Source organism: Penicillium macrosclerotiorum (assembly GCF_028827735.1).
Source record: "Penicillium macrosclerotiorum strain IBT 26536 chromosome Unknown utg000006l_segment0_segment0, whole genome shotgun sequence".
Lineage (NCBI taxonomy): Eukaryota > Fungi > Ascomycota > Eurotiomycetes > Eurotiales > Aspergillaceae > Penicillium > Penicillium macrosclerotiorum.
Window position 1 is genome coordinate 1144854 of NW_026643085.1, and position 12262 is coordinate 1157115.

Consider the following 12262-nt stretch of genomic DNA (forward strand, 5'->3'; position numbering starts at 1 on the left):
GCAAGACAGCGACACTCGGAGGGTTGACAGGACCGATCCCCCACCAGTTTAAGGAGGTCAGGGAAGGTCAATGAATGAGGATGAGGCTCGAATGCTGGTCTTCGATCGCCGAGGACGGCTATGGGGATGGAATGACGATGGCCGGGAACGCGGTGTGACGGGGCTTGGCAGCAGCCCTCCAATCATCTGACAGATTTTCTGTTATTAAAGTCACGCGGGCCGTTCCAGGGTCACATGACATCATAGTTATTGTTTGGCGAGCCGCACCTCCGTCTGCATCACGTAGCTGCCATGGAGTGGAGAAACGAGCTGGGCTTTACGGATCGATTAAAAGCCATCCAGGCACTGTCAGTCTGCCATTGTAACTTAAATCCAGATGTACAACTAATTTACCTCCCTAGCACTACGGCCTACCAACAGGCGTCTTCATCTGCGGCCTTCACTGAGGCTCAAGCGCAAGCAAGCCGATATGAAAACGAGGCCTACGACCAAGCCGTCTCCAAGGTGGGTGATTCGCCTCGCAGGAGCTAAGATCATAGAATGCTTACTTCTTATTAGGAGGAGTATGAGCGGATGTGTCAGCAAGCAATTGATGAAGCGGAGACAACGAAATCTGTAGCTTCGGTCATCGGCAATTCTCACCCAGTGCAGGATATCCTTCAAGAATCGGAGCCATCGTCTGATGTTGCAACGGGTGAAACGTTTGGCAAATATGTCTCGTGTTTCCATCATTTTGATGGATTGCATTCTACCGTCTATAAGTCCAAGGCCGAAGATGGGTCGATACGGGCCATCAAGATCACCATCCCGCATTTAATGACCGCTCCCCACGATGTGCAGCGCGAGGCCCGGCTATTGCGTGAAGCATCCAGCACACATGTGGTTCCTTTAATCGAGACTTTCAAGCTGGATGGAGGTAGACTAGTTCTGGTCTTCCCCTTTCTCCGATATGATTTGGAGCATTTGCTCCGGCGTGATTTGGTCACAGCAACCCAAACACGCTCCATCTTGCATGGTTTGTTTCAAGCACTTTCCTACCTTCATAAATTAGGAATAGTTCATCGGGATATCAAGCCATCAAATATTTTGATGGATTCTCCTGAGGGCCCGGCTTACTTGGCAGATTTTGGGATCGCTTGGAAGGATGGGGACCCTGCATCCGAGCCAAGTGATAAGAAGATCACTGAGGTCGGCACCACGAGCTACCGAGCCCCCGAGATTTTGTTCGGGTACAAAGGTTATGGAACACCGCTTGATCTTTGGGCGGCTGGATGTGTAGTGGCAGAAACCATTGCTGTGGGCCATAAGGAATTGTTTGATTCAGGACCAGTGGGAAGTGACTTGTCACTAATCCATTCTATCTTCAAAACACTCGGCACTCCTGATAACAACATATGGCCGGTAAGTTGTACCTGGAATAGAGCTTTTGGGGGACTAGACGTAATAACCGGGCGCATGCAGGAGGTTTCTCAGCTTCCCGACTGGGGAAAGGTCGAATTCCATCATTTCCCTGCCAGACCCTGGGATGAAATCCTTCCGGGTGTGTCCTCCAGAGGCCGCGATTTGGCTCGCGGCCTGCTGTGCTACCAGAGCAGCCAGCGACTCTCTGCCGACGAGGTAAGTCACCGCAAGAAGGAGAGAAAACAAGAGAAGGTGGCTCACAACGGACTCTAATTGCGTCAGGCACTCCGACACTCGTATTTCTCCACTTCTTAATATCGCTAACCTCGTTGACGGCGTGGTCGCCACACAACGGTTGAGGACCTCAGCCACAGGGTGCACAATGCGGCCCCAATCGTGTTTCTCGCGCAACATCGGAAAGCATGCAGGGGGGTACCGCCGCTGCCAAGTAATTTGTGAATGCGACGGCAGGGAAAAGGGAAACCCCATTTGTAATTTCAGGGATTACCGTCAATGTCATTATGCCATTGAAGGATATACTTCGTACCGTAGTCGCATACTCCGTATTGGCGAAAGTGCCTCGGCCGGGCGATGTGAAGCATTCGGGCGGGGAGGTCCGGGCCCAAACACACCCTTCAAGCATCACTTCCTCGATCTCCACAACTTAACAATCGCTTGTTGTTTGTTAATGGTCATGAATGATCACAATTGAAACCAAAAATGACGATCCACCGTGTTCATGATCCAGCACTATCACAACCGATGATCGGCTCTCGCATCAGACGGGGAGTACCAGCGGGAGCGAGTAGCGATTCGTTGGTGGACGAGAAGCACTTGTCCAGGACTCGAAAGATCTCCGGGTGTGCCGGAAATTACGGCTGAACGCACTGAGCAATGAGCATCGAGGGCTGGGGCAATCGTGAAACAACAGACCCGAGCGATGGAGTCTGTGCCCCGCGTTGCACGGTTCCTTAGCGAAGGGCCGACCACGTTTGGGGGCCACTGGCGCTCTAGCGCAGGTCGTCTCGGTCCCTCCGCGCTGTTTGGGTTCAGCGCATACTGTAGGTGAAGAAAAGGAGGGAAGGAGAGAAGTCAATCTTGATCAATTGATTGTCGCATAAATCCAATCTTGAGATCATAGTGGAATTTGTCTTGGAGGAGCAAAAAGAAGAAGAGGAAGCAAAGTCGAAGTTCTAAGGGGTCTCGAACACCCCTCCTACCGGGTCACATCTTCCGTTTGATCAAAACCAGGTACCGTATTTTGGGAGCCAATCAAGTGCTGTGATCTCGACAGATCACCCCCCAATATGGCTAGCACGCGTCCATACATACGCTGCAATACCGGGTCAGGGTCCCCAGGGTCCATCTCGGTTGCTTGGGCTCGTAAATTCCCCGTGATTCAGTCGCAGGTCACCACACGAGGCCTTACAGCCTCGATCCTCGATCGTCGCGATCTTGCTTCCTTCTTTTCTCTCCTCTCTTTACCACTCCTTCTCTGTACGGCCTGGCAGTCGTCGTCCTTTCTTTCTCTTTCTATCCCGACTGGTGGTCGCCGGCGCTCGATCTCCAGTTGTCCATTCTTTCTATCCACATTCCACAACGCGAAGTAGTGGCTGACCTCCCATCGACGCGGTTCTCGGAACTGTTCTTTCGCGTTGGAATTCTGGCCTGGAGCCCTCCAAGGACTGTCCACTCTTTTGGGACGACGATCGCCTCACGATCTTTAGACCCTTTCCAACGGTTTCTCGGTCTCTCTGAGCCATCAATTAGCCATCATGGCGCACGGGCATACCCATCACAATCAACACCGCCCTCTGGAGGCGCGGTCACTGGACGATACGATCTTCGTTAACAACCTCCCTTTGGTGGAGCGTGATAGTGATAATCCCATTGTGGTGATTTACAAAACCTTGTCCAAGGACTTCGAAGGCGCCGTTGCTGGCTATGTGACAAAATCGACGGAATCAAGTGATGATAATACTGACACGGCGACTGCGACAAGTACTAAGAATACCAATGTCGGCGTTGGCGCAGCAGTTGCTGCCACCAAGACCTCGGCAGAGACCAGCAAAACAACAGATGAGACGACCACCGAGGAAACCAAGAACAGCCACAAGGACTCCGCGACCAAGGAATCAGAGACCACCAAAAACTCCGCGACCAAGACCACTGAAAATACGGCAGCAACGAACACAAATGCAAAGGCAACCAATGACTCAACCTCGTTTATCACCTCTGCCTCCCCCACCACCTCGGAGTCAAGCCATGATGCAAATATTCTTGCCGCAACTTCGACCGCTTCGGCTACTGACTCGGCCGCTTCGGCATCGTCCACACTGACCAGCTCGTCATCTGGCATGTCCGGGGGTGCCAAGGCGGGTGTCGCTATTGGTGTGATTCTTGGAGTTGGTTTGATCGCAGCCCTCATCTTCTTTATTGTGCGGAAGAAGAAGCGCAGCCAGGAAGTCGTGGAGCCCATGAATGAGAAGTCGTACGCCAACGAAGCTCTCCCTCCTCCACCCCCACCAGCGAAGCCATCGACTCCCTCCACTCCTCCGCAACTCAGCATGCGTCCGATCACTCAGTTCGCACCCGACTTGAGCGGCCATGCATCCTTCAATACGGCCGCTGCTGTTACGGCAGGTGCAGGAGCAGGTGCTGCTGCCTCGCGCAATCTGACTGGCAACTCGCCTCCTTCCACCCCGCCGAAGTCCAGTGCTAGCAGTCAGAACCCATTCAATGACCCCATTAATCCATTTAGCTCTGGGTCCACGCCTGTGACCCCCGTGGCCGGCGAGGCATCAATTTCCACATCAAGCAATGGTCCCTCGGGAGCAGCTATTGCGGCAACCCCTGCTGCCGCTGCTGTCGGATCCGTTGATGCTGCTGTTGTGGCAGAACATGACTCTCACCAGGAACAGTCTGGTCAATATAGCTCGGAGGGGGCCGGTGCAGTTATGCCGCCTAGTTCCTCCCCAAGCCCTGTCAGTGCCAATGGCGACTTTGATTCATCTGCAGCAGTGGCTGCAGCAGGTGGAGCCGTTGCACTGGGGGCCGCTGCACTGGGAGCTGCTGCACTGGGAGCTGCTGATGCCGGAGCCGGTGCTGGTCCTGCTGGGACTGTTCATCGCGTACAAATGGATTTCAACCCGTCGATGGAAGATGAGTTGGAGCTGCGTGCTGGTACTCTAGTCCGAATGCTTCATGAATATGATGACGGATGGGTAAGTTGTCCATGGAAAGCTACTTGATAGTTGGATTGGAAACAGTTGTTAACATCTTTGCTTAGGCTCTCTGTGTTCGCCTTGATCGTTCCCAGCAAGGGGTGGCTCCTCGCTCCTGTTTATCTGCACGTCCAGTGAAACCGCGCGCGCGGCCACCCCCGGGTGCTGGCCCTGGTCCTCGAGGCCCGCCGATTATGGGTCCTAATGGCCGCCCGATGTCCCCTGGTGGTATGCGCATGCCCTCTGGTCCACCTCCTCCGGGTCGCTTCTATCCCCAGGAGCCCCGTCCAAGATCCCCAGTTGGGCCTCCCTATGGCGGTCCGCCTCGAGCCCCTTACCCAGGCCGCTCCATGTCTCCCTCGGCTCAGTTCCCTCCTGTTCCCCGCTCAATGTCTCCTGGTCCTCGCTCCATGTCTCCTGGTCCCCGTTCCATGTCTCCCGGTCCCGGCGGTCGATCAGGCCCACGGTCTATGAGCCCCGGGCCCTATGGTCCCCCCGGCATGCAGCGCCCCATGATGCCAGTCAACCAACGACAGCGCAGCAACAGTGCAGGCAATGTTTCTCCACCCACCGTCGGTGGCGTCGCTCCCTCCAAGCCCAGCCCTCTAGCTGCCGCCGAGCCTCCGGCTCCTGCACCCACATCTGACCTGCCTGCTCTTCCTCCTTCAGCTCCGGCTTCTCCAACATCCCCTGTGGGATCTCAAATCAACAGAAAGCCTGTTTCTAATCAGGAAGCCTAATTTTCGCATCATGAACACGCCTTCGCTCACAGCTGGAGTTCATTTTCTTCGTACTGCAAATAAAGGAGGGTGAAGTTGCCTTGCGGTCTGGTCAAAGTTATATCACTGGGCAGAAATGTGCCTATTTTCCGAGCATAACTCGACCTGATTCGACCTCACTCTTCACCTCCACGACGAACAAACTTCCAGTCCTTTAAATACCTCCGTCGTGATTTTCTGATTTTGATTCAATCTCCATTTGAACTGACCCCCAACCTTCATACTCGATGTTTTCTACTTCAATTTGAAGGACATCTTTCCTCTTAGCGCATCGCTTCCTTGCGTCGTTGATCACTTTGAAGATTGTTGTCCCTTTTTGTTGCTTGCGCCTTCTTTACCCCCCCCTTTTTTCTATTTTGTTCTCTCCTTCTACGACAAGAGGCTGTTAGCCTCTTCCTTGTTATTATGGATGGATGCATATTGGCTCTGAATCCGTACTAGATAAATGAGTTGGAATACCCCCCGAACCCCTGTACCATTTCTTGATGGCGTGGACTATGTGCGAGTTCGTATTTAGATATCCGAATTACTTATTCCCCTTATGATATTTCTGCTTATGCGTGAAGCTTGCGATAAATTTTTGGCTTTTGCTGAACTATTAACAAAAATGACTTTGAAAGTCACGAGTCTTCTAATTCGTCGGTTTATAGGGGGGAAAAATTAACAGCCCAAATTTCTAGTCATTTCAAATCAGATGCACTTCGGGGAGACAACAAGTGTTCGCTATAAATGAGGCATCTTCCCGCTTGCAAGAAGGAGGTTTATAATGCTCATAATACCTTCGCCCAGAATCAGTCCAGACGCCAAGACAACAACAGTAGAAGAAGCTGCGTCCGCTTTCTCGGCTGCCTGCTCGGCGGATGTGGGAACCCCGTGAGCGTCTGTAGGCGCTTGAGAGCCATTGGCAATTTCATTGTGGGTTGCTTGATCAGCGGACGATGTCTGATGACTCCGCGACCACCACCAGGCTATCACGCCACCGATGGCTCGGGCCAGTGTGAATGAGGGCACGTTGAAAATTCCAACAGCCACGGCGATGCCACCCGGAATCCAATCGCGCCAAGCAGGAGGTTTCCCATTACGTGCAAATGCAGGGGATGCGGCGGCGATGCGCAAAGCTGTGAGGATCATCCACACTATGCCAGCAATGACAGACGCCTGCCAGGCCATCTCTGGTAGCCCCTGTCCTGTGACAAGGCGCGCAGTGAAGATCCAGACATAAGCGGTCGGCGTCTGAAACATGTCGCCTGGGACTTCGTATACGTTGACATACATCTTGTATACGGCGGTCGAAAGAACAGCACCAACCAGGCTGCCAATCATCTGACCATAGAATTGTGCTTTAGGGCTTGCACCTAGAAGGTGGCCAGTCTTCAAATCTTGCATCATGTCGCCAGCCTGTAGGGCACCCGACTCGGATACTGCACCGGCAAGGAGATTCGTTACCAGCGCTGTACGTCGAGAAAAATGTGACGATGGGGTAGCGAGCGAGAAGATTAACTGGGTGAGTTTGCTAATTCCGGAAACCGGGTTGAGGTCGGTTTCGCCAAGTGCGCGAACGCCCATGATAGATAGGAGAACGGCGAGAATGGTGGCCAGGCTTGATAGCAGCGGGGACATGATGTCGCCGAACACAATGTGCATACAGATCACATTCAAGATGAGGGTCAAAGGGAGCAGGACTGCTACCGTGCGATTAGAAATGAGTTGAGAAGGCGGTGCGTCTTCATCCTCTTCGACGCCTGGCGCAATCTGTGTCGGGGGATTACCATGGGTCTCATGGGCAAGCAAAGGCTGATCGGAGTCCAAGGAGGAGTAATTAATGTAAGAATGGCGATTAGCCTCAGATGACTGCAATCGCAACGCAAGCCATCGGCCTAGTCGAGTAGAACGAAGAAAGGCAATCCATCTGGGAGCACTATTCACCAGCGGCTTCGCCACCAGCCATCCAAGACTGACAAGTGAGTCTGCAAGCATAATAGCCAGAGAGACCCAGACAATCCACGCTTTACTCCCGTCCTCCCAGCTGTCCACGGGTCCAGGTGCCCATCCGCGAGCCTTGGCGAGCGGCGAAAGAACACCCCATCCCAGCACGGCTCCAAAGAGCATATGCATGCAAGTTGAGGGACCCATGATGATTCCCTGGCCCACGTACGCAGGCGAGGGGTTGAGCGTCCAAAGCCAGTTGTGGGCTAGAGGAACACCAAACAAAGGAATATCGCGAACGAAGGGAACGAAATAAGAGAATAAAGTCTACAAATTTCAGTTAGTATAATTTCGGTAATTTCAAGAAGTACAATTCGCATCTCACGTAAAAACCCGAGACCGCAAATGCTCCGATTAAAAGGCGCATTTTTGACCTCCAGTCTTTCTTCTGCAATGCCTGGTCTTCGTTGTCACCGTCCTTCAGTAGGAAGCCTTGTTCTTCCCGCTCTTGAGATTGAGGAATGACATCGATCTGCTCACCCGGTTCGGCGATTCGGTGCTCTGTTGATAAAGGGATCTTTTCATCATTCTTAGCGCCGTGAAGCACTCGCAGCATGAGCGCCGAAGCGGTACCGCTGGGAAATCGCAACTTCTCTCGCACAATAACCTCTTTCCGCAGAGGCACAGCAAATACCACGCCGAACAGACACACCCCAAGGCTCCAGATGACCAGCTTCCAAAAGCCCAGCTTCAGTGGTCCGCCCTCGCCCTCACCACCGTCACCTGTGGGACCGTCCTCGCCGTCCCTCAATAAGAATTCTAAGGCAGGAATGACGCCCACAAACCCACAACCCAGGGGCATGGTACCTACTGCGCCGGCCACGGTCTGAATCAGGACATTCTCGATCGGCGTGAACGGGAAAGACAGGTGATTCGACAGAACTTTGAAGACCGAGAAGCCAATCAAGGCAGAAGGCATTGCCATAGTACTGATCCATCCTGTTTGGAGACCGAAGTAGGTATTGGAAAAGGTGATCAGCGCACCAATGATGAGGCCGACGATTAACGAGCGAGGAGTGAAGCTCTGCGGGGAGGTTGTTTGGACTTGTCGGGTAATCGGTGCCGCGCTAATTTGGTCCTCGACGGGGATCACGGATCGACCCGGCGAAGACGACCCGTTCACCAAGCCAGGCTGCGGTGAGGAGGCATTGCCTTCCATGCTGAGGGTCTGGTAATTCATCGGTCAAGCAAATACCTCATGACCAAGATTGTACGGTGAAGGCGAAGGTTGATGATGAGACGCCGCACCTGATGACTGATAAGATCACCTGACGTCACTTGCCTGTTTGGGTGATTATCTTGCACATCAATTATGGAGGCGATGATCTATAGGGATGTATCACAGAGTCTGTAAGATTTCCGGGGGGAAATATGACAATTTTATTTCAAAATACGATAGAAGTGATATTCGGATAAGTTGTACATTCTAACCTCTTCTAGAATACAACCCAAGCAAAACTTCACGCGTTGATGACAAATCTATCTACAGTGGCACTGGCGCTGCGACTGGCACACCCGCCAGGCCGTAGGCTCCGAATCTCTGCAATTTCACCTTTACTATATACTGCTACGACTACCACGACCAGGGCGGTACACAAAACAATAGGGTAGTTGCATAGATTTATATATCATTTTATGTATCCTTTTTAAATTTCAGTCATGGCATGTTGACTTGGCTAAAACGGTACTCGGATTTTTGAAACGCCAACTATAATTTTATACGACCAATCCGGAATAACAGAAAGACAGAAGCCTACGAGATGACTCAGATTGATTCTTGGCAGACAATCCTGGTGCATCTAGGGATCTCCACTCCGTATGGGGTGTCAATTCACTCGAATCTCAATGAACTAGTCCGCTGCGCCCCTGGATCTCGGCGTTTTCTCTTGCGGGTTTAGCCTCGGGGGCCAAGGACCTTTGCTCGTGGAATCCTCTCAAAAGTGAGACCCAAATTTTTATTCCCATTGAGTTCTCAATTTTACAAGGACGTCGGGCTTTCCGGTCTCTTTGTACACTTACAGGAGGTTACTCACTCTGTCTTCTAGATCCCAACCTGGTTTCTTACAGCGGACAAGATTGGAGACACCATGGCTACCAATACCGGCGTCAAATCTCGGAAGCAACAAAACAAAGATCAGGCAACCATTGAGAAATTCAGCGATGCGGATGAGAAGACGAATAATGGCTTCGCAAAAGAGCACATCACAGGTGGCTGGCGACCTGGTATGGATCCCAGGGTCGACTACTCAGGGCATTTCGAGTTTGGTGGCTCTTGGGGGTGCCTGGCGGTCATGATAGTCTTTCCTCTCCTGATGTACTACATGTGGATCGGTGCGACTTACTACGAGGGAAAGTTCCCTTTGCCTGAAGCAGATCAGTCTTGGGTAGATTTTGTGAAGCATCTCGGCCACTTGATTCACACGGGCGCTTTCCCTCACCTCCGAGCGTGGCGGATCTACTGGGTCTATTTCATCTTTGAGGCCGCTTGTTACATTCTGATGCCAGGATTCACTTGTTATGGCAAGCCTCTACTTCACCTTGGTGGCAAGCAACTGAAATACCACTGTTCCGCCTATAGCAGCTTCTACTTAACAATTGTTGTGATGGCTGTGTTACATGGTTCGGGACTGTTCCCAATTCATACATTTTTGGATGAATTTGGTCCATTGATGTCAGTTGCCATGATCTCTGGATTCCTTATGAGCGTGGTGACCTATATTTCTGCCTTTGCTCGCGGGGCTCAACACCGTATTACCGGCTACCCTATCTATGACTTCTTCATGGGCGCAGAGCTCAATCCTCGGCTCTTTGGCATCCTGGATTTCAAAATGTTCTATGAAGTGCGTATCCCATGGTTTATTCTGTTCGGTCTGAGCTGCGCGGCAGCTACGCGTCAGTATGAGCGATACGGATATGTTTCTGGTGAAGTTCTTTTCCTGGTCATGGCACACTACACTTATGCCAACGCTTGCTCTAAGGCTGAGCATCTGATCACCACCACCTGGGATATGTACCAGGAAAAGCTTGGATTCATGTTGACTTTCTGGAACATGGCCGGCGTTCCTATGTCCTATTGCCATTGCACCCTGTACCTGGCGAACCACGACCCGTCCACATATGCATGGAATAAGTATGGGCTAGCTGCTTTGTTCATTTCTTATCTCTTCGTCTACTGGGTCTGGGACACCGCCAATGGCCAGAAGAACTCTTTTCGAATGATGGAGCGTGGTACTTGGGTGAAGCGCAACACTTTCCCTCAACTTCCCTGGCAGGAGGTTCATAACCCCAAGACCATTGTGAGCGAGAACGGAGACACGATTCTAGCAGATGGATGGTATGGACTGGCACGGAAAGTGCACTACAGCTGTGATATGTTTTTCGCTCTTTCATGGGGCCTAGTCACTGGCTTCAATAGCCCATTCCCTTGGTTCTATCCGGTCTTTTTCTGTATCATGATTGCTCACCGAGCCATGCGAGACATCAACAAGTGCAGACATAAATATGGCGATGCATGGAAACAGTATGAAAAGCAGGTTCCATATCTGTTCATTCCGGTCAGTATCCATCGACAGTCACTGTTGGTAGCATTCGCTAATATTCCCCTAGTATGTGATCTAGATCTACGACTATAGAGTACACGAGTACGTCTTCAAGGGAGCGGCTGATGTTGAAGTCACCATTCATCCATTCCCTGACACGAAGAAAAACACATGTATCATAGAGAAAACAACTGATTGATCTAGTTTGCAAATACTTTCCTGTACGAACGACTGGACAAGTCTTAAAGCCCCACAGGCTCCGTTTCCCCAACGGGAATTCAAATCACTCACATTGAATGTGGCGAGCGAAGCCTGAAAGGAAGAGTATCGCTAGTAGAGAAGAAAGTCAAAGCTAGTATCTGTGACTCGTTTGCCGCCAAGGCTCCTTGTAGACTCGGCCATAAACTAATGGACGACTTTGGGTTCAGTTTAATTGCTTCTTAAGTTGCGCCAGGGGTAATCGTCTTATTGAGAGCCTAAATCAGGCACACTTGTCGTCGCTCGTCAGCAAGGTGTCATGCCGACAAATTGAGTAATTTCCATCACCTCGAAATTTCAATGGACTCTCCAACCATCCACACCGCGCTCTTTCCGTCGACCGAGCTGCGATCTCAACTACGGCTATCGGACCTGACACGGATGATTGATGGAAGCTATCTCGTTAGCTATATCAACAAAATCGAATTTTCCAACAACAAAATTCGAGTCAGAGCGAGTTCTGAGTTTTCCGAGGAACTGGAGCGAACCAGCTTCACTGTGGTTGCATTCAACACTTCCGGCCCGGACGAAAAACTCGATGTCATCGGGGCTGCAAGCATGAAGCAATGAAAAGATGATGGCATTTAGAGTCCTTACAATCAAAAGACCCTTTCAAATGACTCTTCAAAAGGCAAAAATAGAGAGGCGGAGCGGAGCAAATTCCCCGAAAGCATTCTTGCCCGGGGTACTACATACAAGCTTGCCGGTGGTGGCTCTCTCCCTGACGCCCGATGTCGTGGCAAAGGCATTGCAAGCCGTCTAGCCGTACTATGTGGGGAAGAGATGCTACTTCGATAGAAGATGATGGGAAAGAGCTTCAAGCCTGTGCGGATCACGATCCGCGTGACTAAAGAGAATGTTGGTGGATACTGGTTGAAGCACGGCTTCCAGACCGTTGGCAGTCGTAAATTCCCCAAAGGATTCTGGGACGCGGCATAGGAAATCACTATGTGTGCTTCGATTTGAGAGCTTCCTCCAAAATAAAATACAATTTAGTTCGGCTGATGTCGCTGGAAATTCGAGGGACAATAGTAAAAGAAAACCGGCAATTTTTGAACCTGCCAACTTGGAATAA

The 12262-nt window shown here is 51.4% G+C and overlaps 5 protein-coding genes across 5 annotated transcripts; 4 read left to right on the forward strand and 1 right to left on the reverse strand.

The window, feature by feature from the left end:
* Positions 1 to 291: 291 nt before the first annotated feature.
* Positions 292 to 1716, forward strand: N7462_005711 (putative cell division protein kinase (Ctk1); the record flags this gene model as incomplete). Its single annotated transcript, XM_057077429.1, has 5 exons — positions 292 to 347; positions 402 to 504; positions 559 to 1401; positions 1462 to 1617; positions 1684 to 1716. The coding sequence occupies 5 exons, from the start codon at positions 292 to 294 to the stop codon at positions 1714 to 1716; spliced, it is 1191 nt and encodes a 396-aa protein (XP_056933009.1).
* A 1460-nt stretch (positions 1717 to 3176) lies between these two features.
* Positions 3177 to 5365, forward strand: N7462_005712 (SH3 domain protein; the record flags this gene model as incomplete). The annotated part of the gene is made up of 2 exons (XM_057077430.1): positions 3177 to 4625; positions 4691 to 5365. 2 exons carry the CDS (start codon positions 3177 to 3179, stop codon positions 5363 to 5365), a joined length of 2124 nt encoding a protein of 707 aa, XP_056933010.1.
* A 762-nt stretch (positions 5366 to 6127) lies between these two features.
* On the reverse strand, positions 6128 to 8570 carry N7462_005713 (OPT family oligopeptide transporter; the record flags this gene model as incomplete). Its single annotated transcript, XM_057077431.1, has 2 exons — positions 6128 to 7657; positions 7716 to 8570. 2 exons carry the CDS (start codon positions 8568 to 8570, stop codon positions 6128 to 6130), a joined length of 2385 nt encoding a protein of 794 aa, XP_056933011.1.
* A 907-nt stretch (positions 8571 to 9477) lies between these two features.
* N7462_005714 (ERG4/ERG24 ergosterol biosynthesis protein) lies at positions 9478 to 11008 on the forward strand (the record flags this gene model as incomplete). The annotated part of the gene is made up of 2 exons (XM_057077432.1): positions 9478 to 10944; positions 10997 to 11008. The coding sequence occupies 2 exons, from the start codon at positions 9478 to 9480 to the stop codon at positions 11006 to 11008; spliced, it is 1479 nt and encodes a 492-aa protein (XP_056933012.1).
* Positions 11009 to 11487: 479 nt separating this feature from the next.
* On the forward strand, positions 11488 to 11757 carry N7462_005715 (uncharacterized protein; the record flags this gene model as incomplete). The annotated part of the gene is made up of 1 exon (XM_057077433.1): positions 11488 to 11757. The coding sequence occupies one exon, from the start codon at positions 11488 to 11490 to the stop codon at positions 11755 to 11757; it is 270 nt and encodes an 89-aa protein (XP_056933013.1).
* Between the last annotated feature and the right edge of the window lie 505 nt (positions 11758 to 12262).